The sequence below is a fragment of the Oryzias latipes genome, chromosome 4, assembly GCF_053564925.1.
Source record: "Oryzias latipes strain Hd-rR chromosome 4, Olatipes_Hd-rR_3.1".
In the NCBI taxonomy this organism is placed as follows: domain Eukaryota; kingdom Metazoa; phylum Chordata; class Actinopteri; order Beloniformes; family Adrianichthyidae; genus Oryzias; species Oryzias latipes.
The window spans coordinates 15702097-15728643 of record NC_136240.1 but is presented as its reverse complement, the minus strand read 5'-3'; the positions used below and the strand labels follow the sequence as shown (position 1 = coordinate 15728643).

The 26547-nt window shown below is 37.6% G+C and overlaps 2 protein-coding genes across 6 annotated transcripts; both read left to right on the top strand.

Moving 5' to 3' along the window:
• The first annotated feature begins 505 nt into the window (after nucleotides 1-505).
• On the top strand, nucleotides 506-13610 carry il12rb1 (interleukin 12 receptor subunit beta 1). Of its 2 annotated transcripts, none has more exons than XM_020702373.3 (15): nucleotides 506-753; nucleotides 1273-1396; nucleotides 3847-4010; nucleotides 4086-4228; nucleotides 4314-4347; nucleotides 4661-4783; nucleotides 5808-5884; nucleotides 8599-8833; nucleotides 8954-9100; nucleotides 9337-9435; nucleotides 10210-10356; nucleotides 11244-11399; nucleotides 11521-11590; nucleotides 11754-11829; nucleotides 13117-13610. In XM_020702373.3, exons 1-15 carry the CDS (start codon nucleotides 651-653, stop codon nucleotides 13408-13410), a joined length of 1992 nt encoding a protein of 663 aa, XP_020558032.1. In that variant the 5' UTR covers nucleotides 506-650; the 3' UTR covers nucleotides 13411-13610. The 2 variants fall into 2 exon arrangements, with proteins under 2 accessions (XP_020558032.1, XP_011472307.1); XM_011474005.4 differs by having other exon boundaries at nucleotides 13114-13610.
• A 2582-nt stretch (nucleotides 13611-16192) lies between these two features.
• klhl26 (kelch-like family member 26) lies at nucleotides 16193-23818 on the top strand. Of its 4 annotated transcripts, none has more exons than XM_004067971.5 (3): nucleotides 16193-16539; nucleotides 19975-20157; nucleotides 20978-23818. In XM_004067971.5, exons 1-3 carry the CDS (start codon nucleotides 16493-16495, stop codon nucleotides 22551-22553), a joined length of 1806 nt encoding a protein of 601 aa, XP_004068019.1. In that variant the 5' UTR covers nucleotides 16193-16492; the 3' UTR covers nucleotides 22554-23818. The 4 variants fall into 4 exon arrangements, with proteins under 4 accessions (XP_004068019.1, XP_011472305.1, XP_011472304.1 ...); XM_011474002.4 differs by having other exon boundaries at nucleotides 16278-16678; XM_078946611.1 differs by having other exon boundaries at nucleotides 16284-16539; nucleotides 19975-20116.
• Nucleotides 23819-26547: the final 2729 nt, after the last annotated feature.

The window sequence follows — 26547 nt, the reverse complement described above, 5'->3', positions numbered from 1 at the left end:
AATGAGGGCAATTTCCCGCCAGGAGGGCGCCAGGAAAGTAAAATTGGCCTTTCTTTTGATTGTTTGTTTCAGTAAAATAAAAATAAAAACCCCATCAGAAAAATGCAAAGGTATGTAATCAACCTGCCCCTTTAATTTTTAAGGAAGAAGATCTTGGGGCATTTTCTAAACTTGGCTATTAGAATTTGTGAAAAAAACAAAAACATTTGTTATCTTTTAAAGGATAAAACTAATGTACAAGTAAAAACTGTTGGTAATGTTTTTCAGAAAATTTTCTTATAGCCTTTAACTTATGTTCTGTCTGTTGACACATTACGTTACATGTAGGTGTTAGTAAGTCTTGTTTCTGGGGTTTCCACAGCAAACTGAAAAAAATGTCTCTAAAGCAAGAGCCTAAAATGATTTTGATAAAGTGAAGCATAAAAGTAAAAAAAAAAAAAAAAATTGCAAGTGACTTCAAAGACTTTTACAAAGAATTTCTGTTGTGTCTGACTTGAGTGTGAGAAACTAAAGCCTCCACCCCTACCCGCCATTCTTGTGGCTTTACTGAGACTTATATAAACTGACTTGAAACTCTGCTGACATTTCTGAGAAAAAGAGCCACGTTACAGGAACACAGGTTGAAAACTTTGACTCACTTCCACCAAATAATGACCATCTTTCTAAACTTTCAGCACCTCATGGAAACCATCGTGCACTGGAACTCTTTACAAGGATTTACTTTCTTTCTGTTCCTGACAACAATCAGCAAAGGTAAAAAAACAACCCACTTATTCTTCATTAAATTTACTTTTTTATCACTTGACGTGGAATTCTCTTAACACAAAGTCTGTCTAAATTTGACCACAATAACATACTTGTAAAACTCAATGCAAGATAAAACTCATTCAAATGAAAGTGACTGTTCAGTTAAAGCAAAACAATGGTTAGCTTATCTGCATCATGTGGTTTCCTATAGCAGGTGACATCCGTATATCGCTGTCTCCCACAATGAAGACCCGAATTTCAATTCAGTTTACACTCTGACAAAGACACACGAAGCAGAAATCCCAAAAAGCTGGTTTAAAAAGTCTAATAAACTGCTTTTGATCTCATTTATAGAGAAAAATTTTGCTGAGTAGAATCAAAAGCTGTTCCCATAGAATCACAGAGACAAGACAGGCTTTCAAAAATGCTGAATTGTTAAAGCAGATGCATTCAGAATCAACATTTCAAGCCAATTAAAAGGACGTACTTCTTAAATCTTTGAATTTTGATTTGTTTTCTTTGCAGGGTCAGGATGTGAACTTCCTTCAAGCCCTGAGTGCTTCAGACAAAATAACGAGCAATCAGTTTACTTTTGTGAATGGAGCTTTAATACAAACGCAAGTGATGCAAGGTTTGACTTTTACTTTAAGTAAGTACTGATCTGTGCTTTCTGTTTGTCACTTTTACCTTTTAGGACTTTCTGGGTTGAACTTCTTCTTTGGTTCTTCTTTCTTCTTTGTTAAATTATTTTTTGGCAAAATCCAACAAAATGAAACCGGAAAAAGTGGAGACTTCTTGTTTCTTAAAAATCCTTTGATGGAAATGAAAATTTGGATCCAAATGGATGTCAACATTCTAAAGCAAGAAGAGGCAGACAGGCCATAACAAGCAGACACACTACGGCTACGTTTTTGTCCAAACAGAGAATCACTTGCCTAAATTTGTGAAATAAAATCTTAGAATTGTGACACACCTTTTAACAGAAATTATTTACTTTTTTTTAATCATTGTCACAATATGGAACCGGCAGCCCCGTGACCCCCAAAGGGACAAAACAGGTTTGGAAGATGAATGAATGAATGAACGAATAAATGAACAGTTGAAATGTATAACTGAGAGCATCATAAAACAATAAAACAGCCATATGAGTGTGATTTTTAAAATTCTGTAATAGTAACCTTGTATAACTTCACACCAGCATCAATATTTGGGTTCATTCATAACAGAAACTGAAAAAAGGCACAAAGGTTTTCTTCCTCCATGTGTTTGTTGTAAACCCCACCCCTAGTGATGCCCCATCCCCATTCCCAGAGGGTCTGTTCTGATTGGCTAACCTCTTTAGTAACTACTGGGTGTTTTTAAATCCTAATTATACAAACACAGATGAATGAGCTCTGCAAATTTCACTAACGCTAAGGATAAAAAAACGACCTGAGAAAAACACCGAAATCTAATTTTGAACTTAATTTGTTGAGAGAATATTACAACAAATAAACAATATCCCATCCCATATCCTGTGTGTATGTCTTGTACTGTGGTTTTCTATATAAGCCTGGTCTTTTGGCCACTCTTGTTCTCCTATATTTCCCTTTTCTCCCTATTTTGTTGTACTTGTTGCAACAACAGTAAAGGCTCAGTTGACTCAAACACAACATAACTGAGTGAATTTAACAGTCTAAACAAGGGATCTGCCAATGACAAAGAAAACCACGGCCATGGAAAATGAGGAACAATTAACAGAATTAATTGTCACACTGGTTTCTAAAACTGAAACCAGTGTGACTGTGACTGGGGGGAAAGCAACACAATGTAAACATTGAAAACACAACACTCACTGAGAAAATTAAATGGCTCAAGCAATAACCTAAAAACCCTTAACACAATATAACAGTGGTGACTGAGTGAGTAAGGAGCATGAAAATCATCTTCCAAACCCGCTTAATTCAGCAGTGCATCACTCCGCAATCCCTTTTGGGGTCAGCCACTGCTAGGCAAAGGCGGGACACACCCAGTGTGGTTCTGGGATTTTTGCTCACCGTTCTTGTGATCATTTTGACCCCACAAGGTGAGATCTTACAGGGAGCCCTAGATGGAGGGAGATTATCAGTGGTCTTGCATGTCTTCCATTTCCTAATAATTACTGCCACAATTGATTTCTTCAGACCAAGTTGCTTACCTATTGCAGATTCAGTTTTGTTTTTTTAACTTGTCCTATCCAACAGCTGAGCAAACAGATAAGAGCTAAAGGTTTTCTTGTGTTTAACATATTGCAGATTTAGTCTTACCAGCTTGGTGCAGGTCAACAATTTTTTTCTGGTGTCCTAAGACAGCTCTTTGGGTTGACCATAGTGAAGTTTGGAGTGTGACTGTTTGAGGTTGTGGACAGGTGTCTTTTATATCGATAACCAGTTAGATCAGGTGCTGTTAATACAGGTAAAAAGAAGAAGTTACAGATCTGTGAGAGCCAGAAATTTTGCTTGCTTGTAGGTGACCAAATACTTATTTTCCACCACAGTTTGCAAAAAAAGTCTTTGAAAATCAGACAATGTGATTTGCATTTTTTTCTCATTTTCTCTCTCATCGTTGAGGTATACATATGATGAAAATTAAAGGCCTCTCTCACGTTGAATAAACTTGTAAAATAATTTTTAATTTCTTAACTGGCTACAGCCAATTAAATTGTATTTTTTGAATGCCAGAAAGAACAAAAATCAATTCTAAAAGTTTTAAAGCATGTATCAATATTTCGGCTCTGGCTCTGGAGAGAAAGGGTTTCACTCAAGAAAATATTGTGCAGAAATATTAGTGTGTGTCCTCAACCCAGTCCAATCTTCACACTTTTCTTTTTTAAGGTTCTGGACAATATTGGTTGCTGTTTTTTTTTTCTCCAAATAACACTCCTTCCCCAACAGGTCAATAGATAAGTTAATGCAATCCGTGCCAGATTTAAGGGGAAATTATAAACCCTCCTTTATTAGAATAAGAAGTAAAACGTATTGTTTTACTATGATATTTATCAGTGCTTTTCTTGTCCACCTTCAAGACATGTTTTCTTTTGCTGATCCTTCTTCTGATTGCTTGCATTTTTTTGGTTGATAGTTTCACAGGTAGGAAGACACGGTTAGGGGAGACTACGAAGAACCCGTATGAAATTGTTAAAGAAAGACTGGTTGTTGGCTTTAAAATTGATATTTGGATAGAAGGTAATACGAGTAATTCCAGCTGCATGTCACCCAGGTGGTCTGGTGTGCTAAAGGACAGAGGTAATAATGCGGTACTACAGCAAGGTTTCATTTGGGGTTTTGATGAACATTTTGATCAAATCTCCTTCCTAACAGTTAAATATGAGGCTCCACGAAATGTTTCTGGATCCTGGTGGAGCAACGGCCTCATTTTAAGCTGGCTAGCTCCAGAGACATATCCAGCTTTGGCAGAGGTTCACATTCGTCCCATGGATGCTCCTACAAACTATTTGGTATCTGTAAGCTGCCTTTTTTTTATTGAATCTTCTGTTTGAGCATTTTATGTTGCAACCTTGATAACCTTTTAATGCATTGTGCTAACAGAGGTTCATAAACACCACCTTTGAGGCCTTGAAGTGTGAGTACCACCTTTTCCTCTAAATTGTATGTCAAACCCTCTTCTTTTTTCCATCTGTTTTGAAAAATTTGTATTTAAGTCTGGCTATTAATCTCTCATATTTGACGATATGGCTCTCAATTTTCAGAATATGAACATTAAGTACAAACAGAGGTCATCGTTTGACTCTTCTGCTAGTAAAACAAAGAAAGAAACTACAACATTTTTATGAATTCTTTTTCTCTAGGAAAACATTTGCCAATGTTGAAGCATTTTTTTGTTTTTAGTAAAACTTCTTGCAATGTGTTAATTTTTTATTTTTTTACCTGAGCAGACAAAGTTCTAATTGTGAATCTTCAGAGGGATAAAGCCTACCTTGTTCGGATCAGACATCGATCAACTAGAGTCAAAGACCCACTATGGAGCAACTGGAATCCAGATTTAGTTGTTCCTGCCGGTAATCTATATGTAAAGAAATGAATGGAAGATTTAATGAGTAAAAATTTAAATGTAAACCATGTATGAGTTTTAACCCCTTCATGCTGTATGTTGCTAATATAGAACGCGTCATTAAATCCAGGACGTCACTTAAAATCCCACTCCGATCATCTTTTGATCTATTTTCACAGCATTCTCAGAGATCTTTTAAATATGATTCAAATTCAATTAAAAAAAAATGGTCATTTTCTAGGACATTGTTTGTGTCGAGTGGCAGTAGTTCATCAAAAATCCAGCTCTTTGTTATTGGTGGAACTGTTGGCGTGAAGTAAGCCTGCCCTGACTTCCCATCATCCCTTTGTTTACACTCTACTGCTAGCTTACAGCCTCTCACAACCCTAACCAAACAATACAACAAAAATGGCGAGCAATACTGGAGCTATCCAGCCGTACAGTTGTGAGTCAGATGCCAGCTCAGACGAGGAAAACAAAGACGTACGTGTCAGGCGAGGCATCCAGCGTAAAAATCTCTGTCAAACCAAATCAGTGAAAGCTGATTCCCTGAAAGAATATGCCAAAAGGTGAACGCCAACATTGATCTACGGTATTTGTCTGCAAGTGGATGCATCTGAGTGGAGCGGAGCAGGAAGCTCGTGGGCCATTGACTGTAGCACCAATGTCACCACTACAAGCTTTTTCTAACGGCAGTTTTTACATCTCCTCCTGGTTTACAATGATTTGAATGAAGAAATACTCAGAAATTTCAAACTCAAACTTTTACACCAAAAATTCAATTTTCATTGGAGTGGGTCTTTATTGTAGCATCACCTTGAATTAAAAAAAACAACATTAGAACATTCGTTAATGTAGTTGGAAAAAAATTCAAGCATGAAGGTTTTAAAACGTCACCATTTCTATCAAATCTGACGTTACTAGAATTGTTTCCAATTGTTTGTGGTTAAAATAAATTCTTATTATCACAAACATTTATAATGTGAGTTAGAAAGATAAAAATGTGCTCAAATGGTTTGTTTTCACTGCAGAACTTGAACATGAACCTGAGATAACCAGCACATTAGAACTTTCAAATGGCACTCGAAAGGTGATGCTAACTTGGAAGGTAAGCATAACACTAAGAAATCATCAACTGGTCATGGCTCTTTTGGTCTTTGTTGTCTAGATTAAGTATCACTTCCTGTTTGGATTCATGCTGACCTTCTGTCACTGAATACATTCCAAATCTTTATGACTGTATTTAGTCTCATGGTGATGTCAGAAAAGCTCAGAAAAGGAAGCTGTGATGTGTTTCAGTGGTCGTTAAAAAGCAGTAGCAAAAGTGAGATCTTCTGCATGCAACTGCAAGTGAACGTCTTTTGTTTTTTTTATTTTTCAGATGTATGCACACATTCACATTTAATAAAAAATAATAATGGATTAGATTTATCTGTGCTTTTCCGGATGCTCAAATTGCTTACAATGTGTTCATTATTCATTCACTCCTCATTCATACTTAGTGATGGTAAGTTACTGATATAGCCACAGCTGCTGTGGGGCAGACTGACAGAGGCGTGGCTGCCAGTTCGCGCCCACGGCCCTTCTAACCATCATTCACATTCACACACTAGTAGAGCAACAATGGAGACACAATGACAGTTGACTAGGGGCAGCGGGGATCAAAATGGACGATCTGCTCTACCTCCTCGGCCACTGCCGCTCACAGATAAAACAATGTTGCGATACAATGTACCAAATTCACAAAAAACATTGTGAAAATTAACAATAAAAAAGTTACCAGTGCATCACATACAAAAAAAAAAAATTAGTAAACATTGCATCTTACCACACATTCAGAACTGTGAAATTGGCTTTTCAGGACAGCAGAAGATAAAGCATGTTTTTTTTAAAACAAATACTGTCTAGTAACTATGTTTTATATAAACAGATTATAAAGATAATGTTGAAATCATGCAAGGAAACAACAATCATATTTTTTGCAAAGATACTGTCCATTGGTTGATTCCCCCCAGAATCACTTGTGACATTACCCAGACTGCTCAAGAGCAGCAACGTATCTGTGAGACTTGGGGAGCTTGGCCTTTCACATTCTTGTTGTGGCACAGTCAAATCTAAAGCCTTGAAGCTCTGGCCCTGGAATTCATGCTGTGAAGAGTCCTACTGTGACAAGACATGCTCTGACAGAGCTCTGCCTTTTACTCCAACCGCATCCAACCACCAACTTCACAGTTTGATAACGGGAGGTTCCTGAACCCCCATAATTGCACTCTAAAATGGGACAACACTTAAGAGTAAATTTAACACTTACTTTAGTCACAATTAAAAAATAAACTCCTGAAATCCAAATTGTTCATGCTTTTTTGCATAACTCCAGATTTTCAACTCTGGAAATTTGCTGTGCGTGCTTTATATTCAAGGACTGATCAGACCAATCAAGATGAAATGAAATTGGGCATGTCCAGGGTGACACAGCTATTGATTGGATCCTCTCTCTTTCTGGTTTGGCTGCTATTCAGCCGCTGCAGCTCTAGATGGGCACCTGCATCGCCACTTAGCTGTGGTGAGGCTGGTCCCCGCCTGTGATGCTGCATTTGGCTGGCCTATGCAACTACTCACAGAGAGGGAGGTCTCAAATATTAGCATTTCCAACAACCAACATTTTGTTTTCGTCCTCAGACGTTTTCCCATTGTCTATCTCCAGCAGTTTAGGGGGTGGGAGGTGGGAAAGGGGTTGGGGGTAGGTCTGGGGAAGGGGCTCTATTTTAATTTTCGTGCTCGTTTTAATATTATATATTTTGTTTTGTCTTAATGTAAAGCAATTTGTGTTATGTATTTTCATAGGAAAAGTGCAATATAAAAAAAGTTTGATTTGATTTAATTGTGCCACACCGTTACAACCTTAAGAAAAAATATATTTTAAATTTTATGAGAGTGGTTACCATCAACAGACAGAAATCAAAATGAATATGTATTGTTTCTACAATTATTTAAAAAAAATGTAGAAATAACAAGCATATCTCCAATCTTTTATGCTACTAGAGATTTTGTTAAAAATACATAGTCTACTTGCCATTGTTACAAAAATCAAAAAACAAAACAAAAGAAGTGATAAACAAACAGACCATAAAAAACCACATCTGTGTCGTCAATGCAGGCTTGATCTCCAGCTGGCACCATTTACTCCTGCAAAAAGCAAAACGTTTTGATCATGTCCACATGCTTTGATATCACTCAAAAAACTGATTTCATTGATTTATGGTAGTCTGACCTCTCAAACACATTACTCCCACATTTTCCTCTTAATCGTTTAAGATTTAAGCTGTGTATTCTTGTGATTTGTTCAATAGCTTCTTATTTTTTTACCATCTCAGTACAGCAGTAGTAAAGTATGGTAGTGGATAGTTTAGTAATATTAACATGCATATTACTACCAATTCACAAGCAAAATATTAAGAAGATGTTGTGCTATTTTATACACATACTGCTCAAAATTTTCACAATTTACAAAAACATGTAAAAAGAAAAAACATTGTGGCAATTATCATTGGTTGCTCTCGGAAATAGAGATAATTTGCATTAACATACTTAAGAAAATGTTTATTTTCTCTGTTCATCATCAAGATCTTTGTGGCCGTCGGAGTATTATGCTTGAACCATGTGACATCTAAATTGTAAAAAAGAACAAAATAATTTGACACATTACACCTCTTCCTCATAGGGACCTTCTTCAGTGTCACTCATATTAGAAATTATATCTACTTTCTGCTGCTGCTTCAAATTGGTGTGTTTGTCAGAACTGATCTCCCTTCTGCTCCTCAGCCGATGCCCAGTGCAGCAGCAGTCACAAATGTGACGTTCAATGTGAAAGACACACAGTCGTCTCATGATTGTCCATGTAGGAAGAAGAAAAAGGAACACAACACAGAGCAAAACAGCGCCACTGTTTATGTGTCATATTCTTCTGTCAACATCACCGTCGTCGCCAAAAACCCAGCAAGCCAGTCTCCACAGGCCGTCATCAGACTACCAGTTGCAAGTGCAACAAATTTAAAAAGTAGGTCACATTGTGTGTAAGATGAACTACAGCCTTTTTTTTGTAGTTGCTTGATACTTCTTTGTTGGTCTATCTTATAAGGCAATGCTAAAAACTGTTATTTGCTTTTCTTTCTTGCAGTTTGTAATGAAACATTACTCAATGGAAAATTAAAGAAGACAACTTGTGTTGAGTTGTACGAGCTTCAAGATGCTCAATTGAAGCCAAAACCTGTCATGATTTTAACAGCAAGGGGGGGAAAGAAAAGGAGGGAACAAATTAAAACAAGTAAGTCATTTCCTATTTCAAAGTTTATCTTTTCCCTTTTTTTAACACAAACATATTCCTTGAAGAACTTCTTTAAAATGTTATTTTGGGCACAGAAGGTGGCTAAAATGTATTACAATTTATATTTTTATATCCCTAATATATTCTTTTTATGCTGCATATTATTATGGCCATAGATATAATAAAAAAAGGATGAAATAAACAGCACTGAGGTGCAAACTTTGTTTCTGTTTCAGATATGAGGGACTACATCCGGTACCTTTACTTTGAGCACAGATGTGTCAATGGGAAACCACAGACAGTTCAAATGTGCTTCTTTTATAAGAAGGAAGGAGGTAAGCTCTTTCAAATGCACTGGCTTTAGAAGATGATGTCCAAACTCTCAATGATCTCCATTTTCATATTTATGACTGTCTGTAAAAGTAACATTTATGAAATAAATGCTTTAAAGCGACTTTAATTTTCTTTAGAATGTTTGCGTTTTAGATGAAGACAGACACTTTTTAGCCAAGAAATTGGTGAGGAAAAAAGTCAGGTCTGGCTTGATGAAAGACATTTATGAAGTGTTATATAAAGATTGAAGTGGGTCTTAGAAATTAAAGGTAAACTTGGAGTACAGCAGCTACTTCACATGACGAAAAAGTCAGGAGAGGTGGTTTGGACATCAAGAAAGCTATTAGTACACCTTCCTGACGAAGCATTGTGAGTGTGTCCAACTAAGAGAAAGCCATGTTCATGACCCATTGTATTCTGAAATGATTAATATTCATTGGCTGCTCTTGAGATGCTTCAGTGTGAAATGAGGTGACTCAGAGGGAGGTTTTAGTATATTTGGTGGTTAATGTAAAGATAAAGAATTTTGCATCACACTTTGAATGAATAAACTTTATTCAACAATCCATTGGAACTCTTGATAAACATGTGTTTATGTGTCATCATTGGCCTCATCCTTCCTCACCTCAAGTGGAGAAACTGTGCTGACATGTATGTCCTTGTAAAAGAGGATATAGTGTATATGCAGCAAGGCTTTCCAGGTTTTAAGCAGAGTGCATGCAGAGGCAGTCATGCACTCATATCAGGTGTAAAACATCCTCTCTCTTCCTTTTCAGTGCCAAACAAGGAACCTCAAGAACTTTTTGTTTCTGATGAAACACAAAATTCAGCTCAATTGTTCTGGAAACCAATTCCGTATGAGCACCGGCGTGGGTTCCTCACTCACTATATATTGTGTGTGAAAATCAATTCACAAAATGAAGGTATGGATCTGATGTTTCGACTCATTTTACATGGATGTTTTAAAAATATCAATTTGTTTTTTTGGTGTTTTTAACGTACTTGTAGCATTTTTCTGATGATGGAGGATCTATATAAAGAAAACTCAGCGTAAAATTGTATTTGAGTATTTCTTCGAATAAGGAGCAGATGAAAAAATTCTGTTGGAAAAGGCCTGTAGCAGTGACACAGGTGGTACAACTTCCCTGCTCTGTTCTGACACATCCACTTGCAGACAAATAGATTCATGTACGTCTTTGGGGTTGTGAAGGGCTGTTAGCTAGCGGGAGAGGGTGTAAACTAAGGGATGATGGGAAATGAGGCCAGGCTTACTCTATGCCACCAGTCCTGCTCACAACACAGAATCAAATTTCGAATGAACTTGAGCTTCTGAACTTCTGAACATCTAATGAACTTCTGCTGCTCTGCAGAAACGGTGTCCAAAACACAACAACACTTTCTATTTTTTAACATTTTGGCTAAAAATGGCATAAAGACAATTAAAAGACCACTGGGAATCATTTTAAAATTTAAATTTCAATTAGTTGCCATGCACCTCATATTTGTTCTCCACATTTAACCCATCCCCTGGGGAGCAGTAAGCTGCAGACACAGCTGCACTGAGGAACTGTTTGGTGGTTTATCCCCCCAATCCAACCCCTCAATGCTGAGTGTCAAGGGAGGCACTGGGTTTCATTTTAAGGGTCTTTGGTATGACTCTGCCTGAATTTGAACTCATGACCTTCCAGTCTCAGGGCGGACATTCTTCCACAATGCCAAAGAGCTGGTACAACATAGATTAAAAGACGATTGGAGTGGGATCCTCAAATCGTTGCAATCAACCCTCATCATCCTCATTTTATTTTTCCAGAGTGCTTCAACATATCTACATCAAAGACATCTTACCGCTTGAAAAACTTGACACCAGATACAAGATACAACATCAGCCTGGCTGGAGTGACACGAACGGGAAAAGGACTTCAAGCCACAGCCTTTTTTATCACATTGTCAGAGAGTCCCGTGAACGGTACCAGACCTCTAAAATCAATTCTGACGTTGAAATTTGTTTTCTTTCTTTCTATTATTTCTAATGCCAGCATTTGTTGTCCTTTTTAAAATTCCCTTTTTTTTCCTCTCTTTTGGACCAGTGTGGTTGAGTTTTGGATTGCTGTTTGGGTTCTTTTTATTCTCAACGATGTGCACCGTTGTTTTAAAGAGGTGGGTGATGCCTGACATATTTTGCTCAACAATTTTGTTGCATTTTTGTTATTTTTAAAGATGCATATCTTTGGTAAAGACGAGTGAAAGCTGAATGTTTTTGGTGTCAGTGTAGTGAAAGCAAACATGCTGTATAATCAATGTCTGCTGTGTTGATATTCAGAATCAGAATCCTGATCCTCCCTCCTGTGCCGACTCCTGTGATTCCAGATTTCACTTCCCGTCAGCCGGAAAGCGAGGTAAGATGCAGCTTTTGACATGAAGCTATTGTGACTTTTTTTTTTTTTTCGGACCACGCCAATTTAATTACAAAATTAAAATGTGTTGTAACTGAAGAAAGAAAAATTCTCTTTTAATTAGAGTTGATTGAAAAAGGCTTTAGAAGAGAAAGACATTTATTCCATAGAAGTCTATGTCTTTATATTTTATGTGAATTTTGTTGCTTGAGGACTTTGTTTGTACAGGAAACAAATGCAGGGCAAACGGGGGAGCCAACCAAACAGAGGGCAAAACTGTTCTCTTATTAGATAAAAAAAAACTCCTTCAGGCACAGAGTTATAAAACGAATTGAATAAGTGGCAGCAAACGCAGAATCTAACAAAGCCACTATCTTACTAAACTAGAGTAGCTTGAAACTGGTTAAAGATTTTGAACATTAAGAAAAAAAAAACAATTAGTGAGAATTCATGCTTATAAGTGACACTGGCATTGTAGACTTGCGTAGATTTAGTTTAAATTGTCCTCGGGTTCACATGCATCTGGTGCAATACTTTTTGCTAATGTAAGCATAGTTGTGCAGGAATGTGATCCAACATCTGCACACTGGGAGTCTCACAAAAAAGTATTACATTGCATTAACTTTTTGAGCCACAGAAATAAAAAAGTTAAGCTTACGTCACAAGGAACAACTCATTTTGATGAATTTTATTGAAGAGATTTTTTCCAACAGGAAACTAGGTTTTGCTTAGCATTTAAGCCAGGAAAGTATGGTAAAAAAAAAAAATACTCTGAACACGTATCAGAAAAAAAAACTCTATCAGAGGCTGTTTACAGTTTTGAGTTATCAAAGCCTTGTGATATAGTTCTCAAAAACCAAATGTAAAGAAGACAAATTTTAAAAAAAGGTCAGGAAACGAACATTTAAACCAAACTGCGTTTGAGTGATTAGCAATTGGACACAGGTGTGGCAATTAACTGAAGTCAAATAAATAAGACTGAATAAAAACCAAGTGGACTAATATTTACAAAATGAAACAGGAAGATAACACATTGAACCAAATTAAATGAATATTAAAATGAAAAGCAATAAACCAGAAAACAAAGAAAACCTTACTGTTCATAGTTCTCTCTTATTTGTAATTTAATTGTTTTACAATATACTTAAGGCTATTTTCTTTCAATTATTAATTTATACTGACTTAAAACAAAAAAAAAACATATTTTTAACTTGTAAAAAGCCTTTTAAAGAAGTTTCTTGTGCTGGTTGCTTTTAAGACCTTGTCTTCTAATGTGTCCCACAATAGCAGAAGTGGGAGAGGAAAGAGGAAGTGGATGAGCTCACTCTGCTACAGCTACTCCAGGAGGGGACCTCCCTTACAGAAAAGACCCCCGTCTTCACAGAGAAGTGGAGTGATGGGAGTGACATGGAGAATGAGGGGAGTGACTCAGAGGGATCCAGTGATGAGTGTGAGAGCTCAAACTCAACAAGTCAGGCACTGAGAAAATCTGGGATGACGGATATTGAAAAGATGGATGTAGAACTTGCCATGCTGATATATAGAAATGGTTTGGTGTTCGATGTCAAAGGAGAATCACCCTAAAATTGTCCATACGTGATTTATTCTGAATATACGGTTAAACAGCTTTTCTTTTTTGGAAAAATGTGATGTTTATATAACTTTGTGTTTAAAATTATATTTGTATGTTTGTATATTTTTGTTACCTGTGTGTTTCGTTTTTAGCAACAAAAGATATGATGCTATATTTTTTTTGGAAAAAGATAAAAGATTTTGGTTTAAATTCACATTATTTGGTAAAAAGTAAATGAACATTTAAGCGACGGACATCATGCGACAGAGTGGCGACCTGTCCAGGATGTCCCCTTCCTTTGCCCACGAGTGGCTGGGATAGGCCTCTGCAGACCCGTGACTCCAAAAGGGACAAAACGGGTTTAGAATTTGAATAAATGAATGCAGGATTTCCAAAAACACCATTTCTATTTTCTTAAAAAAATAACACCCAAAATTCCTCCTTAGTGGCAAATTATTTATAATTCATTTAATTCAGGGAGTGTCCGCCCTGACACAGAAAGGTCATGAGTTCAAATCCAGGCAGAGTCATGCCAAAGACAAACCCAGTGCCTCCCTGCTTGGCACTCAGCATTGAGGGGTTGGATTGGGGGGTTAAACCACCAAACGATTCCTCAGTGTGGCTGTGTCTGCAGCTTACTGCTCCACAGGGGATGGGTCAAATGTAGAGAACAGATTTCACATGCCTATGCATGAAAACTTGGGACTTTACTTTAACTTTTACAAATAAACCTTTTGGATCACTTTTTGAAACTCCAAATATAGTTAAAATCATAGTTTATAAACAAGTTAAAAAGCATCTGTGTTTACAAGTTAAACTAAGTTAAACTTACACTGAGTTGAGTTAAACTTGTAATTTTTAATTCTTTTTAATTGCATGAGAAACAAGTTGTTTGAGGTTACATTGACTGGAAATCCCGGTGAGGATGAGCTTGACATTCTATGATCTGATGTGAGACATAAAAAAATACAAGAGTGCATTCTTTGCTACTTTATTGCAGATGCTAAGATGTGGTTGAACCTTTTCATGTCATTACTCTAAACATCAAAGCCTCAAAAAATATGGGCTGCTGGAAACATTTAGATGCAACTAAGCAAAACATTTGAAGTAAAAACTAATCATATTTCACTCCGATTTTTTTATAGTAATACATTAATTTCATTGCAGACTTGTAGTCTATACAGAAAAGACACCCATGACAAAATACATTAATTGTTATCCTTTCAGTAAACAGTCATACCAGTGTTTCCACAACTGTAATATCATGCCACAGAATATATATCACAGCTGTGTTATATATGGCACTATATGCAATGTTATATACTAGAAACATGCGAATTAGAACTGAAATGTCCAAACACTAATCTATAGTTGATTGTTGTAAAAGAATACAAAAGTAAAAGCAAAAAAACATTAAAAGTCAGGGCATGTGGTTGTTAAAAAAACAAGTATGAGCATGGGATAGTTAAGTTCATCACAGGAAGTGGTCATCAAAAAGATGCACTGACCTTGAAAAGGTTAAAGAAACGTATTGTGAAAAAGGACAAGTCATAACAAGAGACATTCATGTGGTTTGACTTACATACAATATGTTCTACTGATTTATGTGAAATTAGCAAAACACTCATAGTTTTTTCTTATAATGTAGTTTCATTTCTCAGAAGAATGACCCATTTTTTTCACAAATTTGGTTTAACTAAAAGGAACAAGAACAGCAAGAATTAGTCTGTTGATGCACTTTTAAATTAAAACGAAATATTTGTATATTAGCTGACGAAAATCCGGTCCCTTTAACAAATGATAAAAAAACGCTTTTTTTAAAATAGAAAATACACTCAAATCTTGAAGCAAATTGTTTAAGATCTGCAGCTGAGAATGAGGATGAAAATTTGAAATTAATTTTAAAATTAATGTTATTAAGTGAGTGCTGCCATTTTTTCCTTGACATTTTCAAAGGAGGATTTCTCCTGATATGCATAGCCTTCATTGACCATTAGGTATCATATGCATAGCCTTTTTAAGAAGCATTTATCTCTGTTTACACCAGTCAACTCTAAAAACAAAAATCTGCAGAAATGTGTAGCACTAAAAGATTTTTTTCCTTTTGGAAAAAATGTGCTGAAGCCCAGTTTCTAGTGTTGTAGATGTGAAGGGCAAAAACTCATTATTTCATGTAAGGTTTAATGTTATGTATGTCGCAGCTACATACAATTACAGAAACAGAAAAGCATGAAGCCCTTAGAAATATGTTTTTCACTTCTTGTTGCTGTTTTTTTTTGCACAGCTAACAAATCAGAAGTGATTTGCTGTTAGTAACGATGATGATGAGGATAATTTTTTATTTCAGACAAAACACCTTAAAGGAAAGATAGGACAGGATAAAAATAAATATGAGAAATATTTTAAAAAAGGAGTAGGAAGAGAAAAAAGCCCTTCCCCTAATCCTGTTCCCTCCCTAATGAGTACACATTCTTTTTTAGATACCCATATACACACATATAACTACGCATATAGATAAAAACATTCACACTTGGGCATCCGACATACATTTGTTCTGTATAGACACTCATCATTCTATTTAAATCTTATTTACCTAAATCCCTGTACAAATTTATATCCATAAATATTTACATAAATATATCACAATTTATTAATGTTGTTTATGTATATTTATCAACAGTCCTTGATGTTTGGACATTGTTTTAAGTGTATGCTGGTTCTGTTAAGATGGGTATTTCCATAGGAATGTTGTGGTAATTTATCAATACGTTTTTATTATTATTTAAACCTTTTAATAATAATAATAATAAATTAATTTGCTGGATTGTTGCATCCTTGGCTTGTGAGTGGTGATTTTGGCGCCCCGCAGTGGTCACTCAGAGGAAGAGCAGGTCGCTCAGCAGACGGCAGCAGGACGGGTCACCGCTGCCGACCGTTCACCGCAGGATTTCAAGGAGACAGACGGTAACCTTCGTGTCAAAAAAGAGGCGCTTCCGGGGAGAATAAAACCATCATGAACGGGCTAGTACTTTCGCTGACATCCTGTTAATTCCCCGTAAAAAATGCCCAATGATCGCTGGCCCGCGTTAGAAGATGGCGGAGTCGGACGGCGAATTTGTCCCGAAACATTCTCAGAGCGGGTGAGTATCGCCGGGCTGACGGCGCTGAGCGGGGTTTGCATTTGACGGTACGTGTCCGCGGTGTGTGGACCCTGGGAAACTCCTCACCGGGGCTAAAATGTAGGAAACACCGAGGCGGTGGCCGGGCCTACAGCTGCAGGTGAACGTCTACACGTCATCGTGAAAGCCCCAAAAAATGTGTCCAAACTTTGAACTTCCTGTTCGCTCTAATGCTCTTTAGAGTAAATATCATATCCAAGATTTTCTGAACTGTTCTTAGTAAAATGTCATATTGCAATCCATACATTTATTTTCATGTTTAATTATTTTTCCATTTTTAGTTTTTTAATTTAAAAAAAATGTAACTAATGTGCTTAAATTGTTGTGAAATTCAGACTGCAAATAATGCTAGCAAACACTGACTGTCAAAGTATTTAGATAAAGTATTAATAGGATTAATAGGATTAATAAAGAATATAAATATAAATGTCAAAGCTTGTATATATTTGCAAGAAAGCTGCCTCATTTTTGCAAATATACACAAGCTTTGACACTAAGCACTCACTCCAGTAAACAAATGTGTTTTTAACATAGTTTGTGGCATTTTTCTTATGATGGAGGACATATAATAAAATAAGAGCTTTAAATTGCATTTCTCAGTATTTCTTCATTCAAATCATTGTGAATCAGAAGCAGATGAATAAATGCAGTTGGAAAAAACTTGTAGGTGTGACGGAGAAGCTACTACGGCAAGCCAAAAGGCCCAAGTGTTCCTCCCTGATCCATGTAATGGGACTGGGTATCACCAATAATTTCCACAATTTCGATTCACCAGAGCCTGGATCGATTCACAATTTTGTTTTCAATTCTTTCGATCCACTTGATTCAGTTCAGTTTTGAATTTACACGCCTTACACATTCCGACATATTTGTATAGAAATACATTAATAATCGATGTATGTTTTGACGATATTCATATGTATCAGTGAAATAATAAACCAACACCGTAACACCATACAGTGTTGCATGGTTTCTCAAGAGGAAAAGCTCAAACAAAACCGTGCAGATTATCATGTTCTGCCTCTCCTGGAGGGCCTTTCAGTTTGGCCATCATACATTAACATCAAGCTAGCAGACGTCCGCTTTACTGCTGTTGTGCATTAGGTCACCAGAAAAGGAAAAGCATCAAAGGTCGATCTCTACTTTTATGGATTGATTAATGATTTATTAAGCTTGGATCAATTCAGATTGATTAAGCGATTTGATCAACCGAGCGCTACCATGGACGTCTTTGTTTTCCTCGTCTGAGTTGGCATCTGACTCAAAACTGTACGGCTGGATAGCTCTGATATTGTTTGCCATTTTTTGTTGCTCCGCTAAAGTAAGGTAGGGCTTGTGAGGGGCTGTAAGCTAGCGAGAGAGAGAGAGTAAACAAAGGGATGATGGGAAATGAGGGGAGGATTACTCTGCAACAACAGTTTAGAGGAATTTCTAAAGAAACTACTACTCTGCAGAAATTATGTCCTAGAAAAGGCCACAGGTTTTGCCTAAAAACAGAATAAACATGACAATGCTTTTAAAATAGAGCTAAAGATGATTGGGGTGGGACTTTAAGCTTAAGTCTGTCTTTTTTCTGCTAAGCCCTAATTGTACATGTTGTCTTAGTTTTACTTCTTTTACATCATAATTTGAATGAAAAGTAGCCTCAACTGTTAGTTTTCTGCTTCGTGTTATGCTTAGGCTCATGTGCTGCTGAGGTCTTGCTCTCTGGCCTCAGCGTAGGTCTCTGTACCTTGTCTGTTCAGAAGGTCTGTGGTTAGATGGAAGCTGATAGACTCATCTGTGACATCTGGAGTTAGCGGCGGGCCTTTCAGCCCAGAGTACCCACAAACTTTCTATTTAAGTGCAGGAACCGCTGACAGATGCATGCATGCATGGCAGTTGGTGGGCAGTGGAACAGTTTTCAGATCAGCTTCAACCCTAAAAAGCTTCTGTGACAAAATCATAACCACCATGGGCCTCTTTTCGGTCCCTAAAGATCACTGTCTTACCCAGCATGCATTTCTTAATGATGATAGTCTTCAATACTTTAAATGATTTTTAATTTTTTAGAATTGATTGATGTACGCTCAAGCTTTTTTGGAAAAAGTAAGACTGACAAGAAAGAATCCCCCTTTTTCACACTTTTTTCTCTCTGATCATCTTTTGATCTTTTTTTAAAAGCATTCCCAGCGGTTTGTTTATCATGATTACGCCTTTTAGGCAAAATCTGTAAACCTGTGTTGTTTTCTAGGACATAGTTTCTGCAGAGCGACAATAGTTGTTTAGAAATTTGCTTTGTGGGTGGGACCATTGGGATGGAGCAACCCCGCCCCCCCTTACCTTCCTTATTTTTAAGAGCTCTCTGTTTATTACGTCCTCTCTGGCTAGCTTACACCCTCTCACACCCCCAAACTATCTTTCTCTGGAGCAACAGAAATGTAGAGCAATATTTAAGCTATCCAGCCGTACGGTTTTGAGCCAGCTCAGACGAAGAAAATGAAGATCTATTTGTCTGCAAGTGGATGCATCGGAATGGAGCAGAGCGGGGAAGTTGTGGTCTGCCAATTGTAGCTTCTGTGTAACAAATATTCTCTTTTTCAAACTGCATATTCGTCTTCTTCAGATCCACAAGAGTAAAGAAATACTCAAAATGCAATTTCTGAAGCTTAACTTAATGAGAAAAATGGCACAAGAACACCAAATAAACCCACCCAAAACATAATCTTCATTAAGCTGGGTCTTTAAAGGATTTTTTTGGTCAAATTCTTTTAATTTCTCACATGTGCAAAATGTAAACTGGATTGATTTTGTTTTTCAGTGTAAACAATAGGAATCTTAATTTAACTGCTCACAAGTACTGTCTTTAACAGTCACTTTTGACCTTTAATTATTCCATAAATATTTTTTTTATAAGATTTTAACATTTCTATTTTTTTATTTCAACTATATTATTACATTCTTTAAAAATATATTTTTTAAATGTTTCTTTTATTTGTCATTTTTATGTATATATATTTGGTAACATTACATTTTTAAAGGCAACCAAATATCTTTTGCGTAGAAAATTTGTGAAACAAATTCTGTTTTCTGTAAAAACTGAGTGTTTGAGTATACGGACGGATGTTCTATCGACAGCAAAGACTTGGAAAACTATGAAATGCATCTCCTCCATCCAATTCAAAAATTACATTACATTCCCATCAGTGCACCATCAGACCCTCTATATCCGCACATTATTGCTGCCCTCACCACATTTCATCAAAAGATAACAGTTTCTGCACACAACTAAAGACCTGATTAAGTTCAATAGTTCAAGTAAAGGTCGTGTGAATGTTATGTGTTTAAAAAAAGGGGGGGGGGGGGGGGATTATGTCCTGACTCATTGATGGTAATGAGACCCTTTTCTCGTTTCAGTATGGCTAACAAGAATAGTACGCTGCGTTGCTCCTTCTCCGCCCCCAGCCACAGCGCCACGCTCCTCCAGGGCTTGTCGCTTTTGCGGGCTCAGGGTCAACTTCTGGACGTTGTGCTGGCTGTAAATGAAGAGCACTTCCAGGTCCATAAAGCTGTGCTTGCCGCCTGTAGTGATTACTTCAGGTCAGTCTGAAGCAGGAGACCTAACGCTCCCTGTTTTCCTCAGATTGCCACAGAAGAACCTCTATTCAGAGATTTCCGATTAAAGACGTTTCTAAAATGCATATTTATGCTGTTCAAAAAGCACCGCTGGACATAAATTGCATTGAATCAATAGACAATAATTACCTGTACATATTGCAGTGAATGGATTTGTCAAGAATGCTAAAGATCTCTATAACAGTTGTAACAAGTAGACATTTCTAAAGTCTAAATTCGGAGGGCTAAAATGGTTTTTACACAAAATCTGTCTTAAAAAAAACATCACTTGTGTGCAAAATTTTCCTTAGTGATCCTTCATTTACCGCGAGAGTTACATTCTGAAAATAACATGCGATAGATGAAATTTGCAAAGTAAGCATTTATATTTTACAAAAATGTAGATGTTTTAGGGCTGTAACCCTTCGCTACACACTGCACACTTTTCTCAGACTGATATTAACATTGTCACACTTTTCTTTCTTGTTTAAAATCTTAAAGCTCAAAAAATAAGTCCAGTTTTATAGAATGAAACTAAATATTTGCCAGCGGTTGACACTGCACTGTGGAAATTGACTGACAAAGTCTACAGCCAATCAGGATGCAGAACTCTGCTGTTTTAAAAAGTGTAGGATGTAAAATTGCATTGAAAATGTGAACCACCTTATAGCGAGGGAACACTATTGATCCTAAATGTCGTGATTCTGAAGACAATGTGGTTTCTGCTTTTCAAACATGCAACTACTAACTTTGTGCTTCAGATAAAGTAAAATAATAAAAATAAAGATGTTTATTTTGTGTTTAGAGCCATGTTTACTGGAGGCATGAGGGAGTCGAGCCAAGATACCATTGAGCTGAAGGGCTTGTCTGCCCGGGGCCTCAAGCATATCATCGACTTTGCCTACAGCTCAGAAGTCACCTTAGATCTGGAATGCATTCAGGATGTCCTCGGGGCAGCTGTGTTTCTCCAGATGGTTCCCGTCGTCGAGCTCTGCGAAGAATTCCTCAAGTCAGCCATGAGTGTGGAGACCTGCCTGCACATTGGACAGATGGCCACCACGTTCAGCTTGTCTTCCCTCAAAGAGTCGGTGGATGCCTTTACCTTTCGTCACTTCCTGCAGATTGCAGAGGAGGAGGACTTCCTACACATTCCCCTGGAGCGACTCATCTTCTTCCTTCAGAGCAACAAACTGAAGAACTGTCCTGAAATTGATCTCTTCCGTGCTGCTGTCAGGTGGCTCCGGTACGACGAGTCCCGCCGGGTCCTTGCCAGCAGTGTCCTCTACCATGTGCGGTTCCCGCTCATGCGTTCCTCAGAGTTGGTGGATATCGTTCAGACGGTGGACATCATGGTGGAGGATGTGCTCTGCCGTCAGTATCTCCTTGAGGCCTTTAACTACCAGATCCTTCCCTTCCGACAGCACGAAATGCAGTCTGTCCGAACCCTCATTCGCTCTGATGTTATGTCTCTTGTTACCTTTGGTGGAACCCCATACACTGACAACGATCGCACCGTGAGCACTAAAGTGTACCATCTTCCAGATTCTGCATCCCGACAGTTCAAGGAGCTGACTGAGCTGGAGACCGGGTGCAGCCACGCATGCGTCGCCGTGCTCGATAACTTCGTGTATGTAGTTGGTGGGCAGCAGTTGCAGTACCGCAGTGGGGAGGGAGCCGTCGATAGCTGTTTTCGCTATGACCCACACCTGAATCGGTGGCTGCGTATCCAGTCCCTGCAAGAAGCTCGCATTCAGTTTCAGCTGAGCGTGCTCCAGGGAAAGCTGTACACCACGGGCGGCCGCAATCGATCCGGCAGCCTGTCATCCGTAGAATGTTATTGCCCCAAAAAGAACGAGTGGTCCTTCGTAGAGCCATTGAAACGCAGAATATGGGGTCATGCCGGCACCGCTTTTGGAGAAAGGCTTTATGTGTCAGGTGGTTATGGCGTTTCCGTAGAGGACAAAAAAACCCTCCACTGCTACGATCCAGGATCGGACCAGTGGAACTTCCGAGCCCCCATGAACGAACCCAGAGTGCTGCACGCTATGGTCAGTACCCACAATCGTGTGTACGCTCTGGGCGGTCGCATGGACCACGTGGACCGTTGCTTTGACGTGCTGGCGGTTGAGTATTACATTCCAGACAACGACCAGTGGACCACTGTCACTCCGATGCGAGCGGGTCAGTCGGAGGCAGGCTGCTGCCTACTGGACGGGAAAATCTACATTATAGGAGGATACAACTGGCACTTGAACAACGTCACGAGCATCGTCCAGGTGTACAACACTCAAACAGACGAGTGGGAAAGGGACTTACACTTTCCAGAATCCTTTGCTGGAATTGCTTGTACGCCATTAAAACTCCCACAGAACGACACATAAAGTTAAGAGTGCTAAATTAAACGCGTGAAGATTTTACTCCACAAATTGTTGGAGAACGCTTATTTAGATCAAACGACAAAACATCAGGCTTGTCCGTTTTGTTTCTCTGTTGAAGATGTGAAAAAGTAGCATTACTTATACTGTGTGAAATCGTCTCTGTTTTAGAAACAAGTTACCTCTCACCAATACTCTGTATTTGAACTCTTTTGGTTTTATGATATTTAGCAGATGACCAATGTCTTAATATACCGGTATTCAAATGCAATGACTTTCAACAAGCTGACATTTTAAAATTGCTTCTAGTTTGAATGTATAATGAATCCAGTCATGTAGATTTCATTCATTGAGAAAATTAGAGTTGTTGTTAGGTCCTTTAGCAAACATTACCAAGCCAAGTACTTATATAACACAAATATCAAACTTAAAATAAAATAAAAAGTTTCACACGTCAAGAAGGGCTTAAGTTACAAATTGCACACATTTGTATTTTTACATTTTGTCCAAGCAAAAATGTAGGAGCAGGAACTACTTCCAGACTATTAAGCTTTGTAGCTGTTTGATTGTAAGTTTATTTATTTAGTTCTGTTTATTCTAGCTCAGATTTTATGAAAAACACTACGATGGCTTGAAACCTTTCTACTTTTATCTGTGATTTTTCTTTGGGTTTCTAAAATCCTCATATCAGAATTCAACGAGCATCATAAAAAACAAGTATCAAACAAGTTTGGGAAGGCATTGTTTTACATTTTTGGTGTTTATTTTTAAACTGTAGATCGGTTTCCTGAGCATCAAACTTGCAGTAACACTGCCCCCTATAGACAAAACAGTGCATAGCCCTAATGGCAGCTACGTACAAAGTTATTTTTACAGGATTGTGTATTTGTTCATGGTTGAAAAAAGAAATACTTTAATGACCAAACTGCACCTGATCTTTTACAAAGAAAATCGTTAGCTTTACAACCTCAAAACTTATTTTTAATCTCCTATTTTTATGTGTAACCCCATTCATTTTTGCTCATAATTTTGCTGCACTTTTCCAGGTTGTAACCGATGATTACCATACTAATGTTTGAGACAAATGACATCCATCTACAAGATTTTACTGAAAACTGTCCCGTCTGCCTTAGTATGCGTTGTTTAACTTGTAACAATGAAAGCACATTACATTTATGAAGTGCAATATACCAAAAACTGCCACTGTTTAAGGAGAATGTACATGTTTGTGTGACTCTGTTATTCCTTTAATAAAAGTGTTATATTTTAAATCTGCCTTTGTTTTTATTGTGGTGTAACTCTAGTACTTAGAGGAGCTTTATATAGATCGAATGAAGACCTTCCAGTCTAAAAGTTTCTCATAATAAAAAGTTCTGTACTGGAAATTTTGGAGGTACTTGAAGAGAAAACAGTGGAGGGTTTGGATGGCTAGGCCAAATAGAAATTTTTATTTTGTAATTTGTTTATCTAATATTGTTTTCTGTCTTTTTAATTCCTAAATCCATACTTATATAAAGTACAATAATTTACTCTAAATATTAAAAGGGTCCAAAAGGACCTTATTCTAAACTCACTGAGAAAATGACTGATAATTGGCAATTTTCAAGTCCCTAATACGTAATGAGGTTCTTTGATTCATGTATTTTTTCATTTTGGTTTTTCTTCCAGTACAACTTTGCCTCCTTTGTTTTCACAAATCAGGACTATTCGTGCAGGTAAATGTTTTTGGATTTATGCAATAATCTGTAATAATAAATATAACTTCTTTGATTTTACACGTCATAGCTAAATTTAGTTTGATTCTACCGCATTTTAGGATTAAGGTAGCAGAAAAGTAAAATCTGAATACCGTATTATAAAAGGTCAATTGTCAAAATGTACCGTCGTGGCCAAGGGTTTTGAGAATTACAAAATATTGGAAAATAGAAAAATTGCTGCTTAAATTATTATAATAGCAATTTGCATATACAGTAAACCCTTGTTTTTCGCAGGGGTTACGTTCCAGAAAGAACCCGTGATATAGGCAAAATCCGTGAAGTAGAAACCTCTAATTTTTTTAACAATTATTATACAATTAAATACTCTGTTATACATAGAAAAGAAAGAACAAACCATTTTACAGGATCAAGCATTTGTTTCACAAATCAAAGTACTTTAAAAACGTTTTTTTTCAACAAATAACTTCTGTACAATCAAATAATAATTTGAATCATCGATGTAAACAGAAGGCTTCAAATCGCGGAGATTAGCCCCGCCCACTGCGACCCGAGAGTAATTGAATTAAACGGGAGAAAATTTAAAATGATCATGAAAAAATACAAAGTACAAACGGACAAATAGTGGCTCAGGTGTATTTCAGAGCTCTTCAGTCTGAGAAGCTGCAGTGTTTTCTCTTTCTCAAGCCCGCGGTGCAGCTGTGTGTGTTTGTTCGGGAGAAGAACATAGTGATAGGCAGTTGGTGTTGCTCTTTTTCTATGGGTTTTAAAGAAACTTGAAATTGCAAGATGATTTGCATGTACGTAATTTGGAAAGCTGATTTACATTCGTGTACATATTAATTTACTGCAACGTTATTGACGCACAGGTAGAGAAGAAGCGGAGTGACTTTTTTAGCCAATCAGAATGCAGAACACAATGCACGATGCAAATCCGTGAAGAAGCGAAACCGTGAAAAGTAAACCGCGTTATATAGCAAGGGATCACTGTACTCCAGAATGTTATGAAGATTGATCAGATAAATTGCTTAGTCCTTCTTTGCCATGAAAATGAACTTGATCCCGTATAAAAAAATATTCACTGCATTTTGTTGCTGTCACTAAAGGACCTGCTTAGATCATTTCAGTGATCGTCTTGTTAACTCAAGTGAGAATGTTGACGAGCACGAGGCTGGAGATCATTATGACAGGCTGATGGGGTTAGAATGGCAGACATGTTAAAAGGAGGGGGATGCTTGAAATCATTGTTCTTCCATTGTTAAGCAAGGTAAGCTGCATAGAAACACGTGCCGCCATCATTGCATGGCATGAAAATGGCTCACAGGCACGGATATTGTGGCTACTAAGATTGCACCTTGTTGGGTCTAGTCTAAACCAACATTTCTCCACTATATTTAAGCAGGAAGAAAGGACTCAGACTCACTCTAAACTTTTTCTCCAGAGAGAGCAGACAGGAACACACTCCTGCAATTCTCCGTTTGCTCTGAGTTTACAAAGGTCTGAAGGGGAGGGGGAACACAATGCAGCCCACACATGTCAGAAAGCTAATCTAAACAAACATCTTCGAAGAACAATTGCCCCTTTTAGATGCAGCTTTGTTGTTGACCCCTGTGGTTTTAGGGCCCATCTCCTGCAAATCAGAGGTTCTCCATATCAAAGGTGATCAGCTGTCACCAGGTCAAATGCAGGACAGCTGTGCTGGTTCATCTCCTGTTTCCCTGAGAACCAGTTTCTTGCAGAAAAGCAGTACACACACACACATTCAATAGTTCAAAAGGTCAGAGTAAATATGAGATAACTAATGTACAATTATTCCAACACACCTAAATCACAAATTTATAGGATCATCAAGAACTTCAAGGAAAGAGTTATAATTCTTGTTAGGAAGGCTTCAGGTCGTCCAAGAAAGTCCAGCAAGCACCAGGATTGTCTCCTAAAGAGGATTCAGCTGCGTGATCGGAGTGCCACCAGTGCAGAGCTTGTTCAGGAATGGCAGCAGGCAGGTGTGAGCACATCTGCATGGACTGTGAGGCGAGGACTTTTGGAAGATGGCCTGGTGTCAAGAAGGTCAGAAAAGAAACCACTTCTGTCCAAAAAAAAAAAAAAAAAAAACACAACATCAGGGACAGATCTTCTGCAAAAAAGTATGGCAAATGAACTGCTGAGGACTGGGGCACATATCTGCCTTTAAGTTGTCTTTAATAGATGTGGTTTGTGATGAATGCAGATGTTTTTAAATGTTTTTATCTCTTTCTTAATTTTCATTGTAAAGGTATGCCCCCAGT

Excerpts from the sequence above, each read along its gene's own strand:
- klhl26 (XM_004067971.5), top strand. The coding sequence starts at position 16,493 with ATGGCGGAGTCGGACGGCGAATTTGTCCCGAAACATTCTCAGAGCGG. Across the intron at positions 16,540-19,974 it reads CCGAAACATTCTCAGAGCGG|TATGGCTAACAAGAATAGTA; the intron begins GTGAGTATCGCC and ends TTCTCGTTTCAG. Across the intron at positions 20,158-20,977 it reads GCCTGTAGTGATTACTTCAG|AGCCATGTTTACTGGAGGCA; the intron begins GTCAGTCTGAAG and ends TTTTGTGTTTAG.
- il12rb1 (XM_011474005.4), top strand. The coding sequence starts at position 651 with ATGACCATCTTTCTAAACTTTCAGCACCTCATGGAAACCATCGTGCAC. Across the intron at positions 4,229-4,313 it reads CTACAAACTATTTGGTATCT|AGGTTCATAAACACCACCTT; the intron begins GTAAGCTGCCTT and ends TTGTGCTAACAG. Across the intron at positions 8,834-8,953 it reads AAGTGCAACAAATTTAAAAA|TTTGTAATGAAACATTACTC; the intron begins GTAGGTCACATT and ends TCTTTCTTGCAG.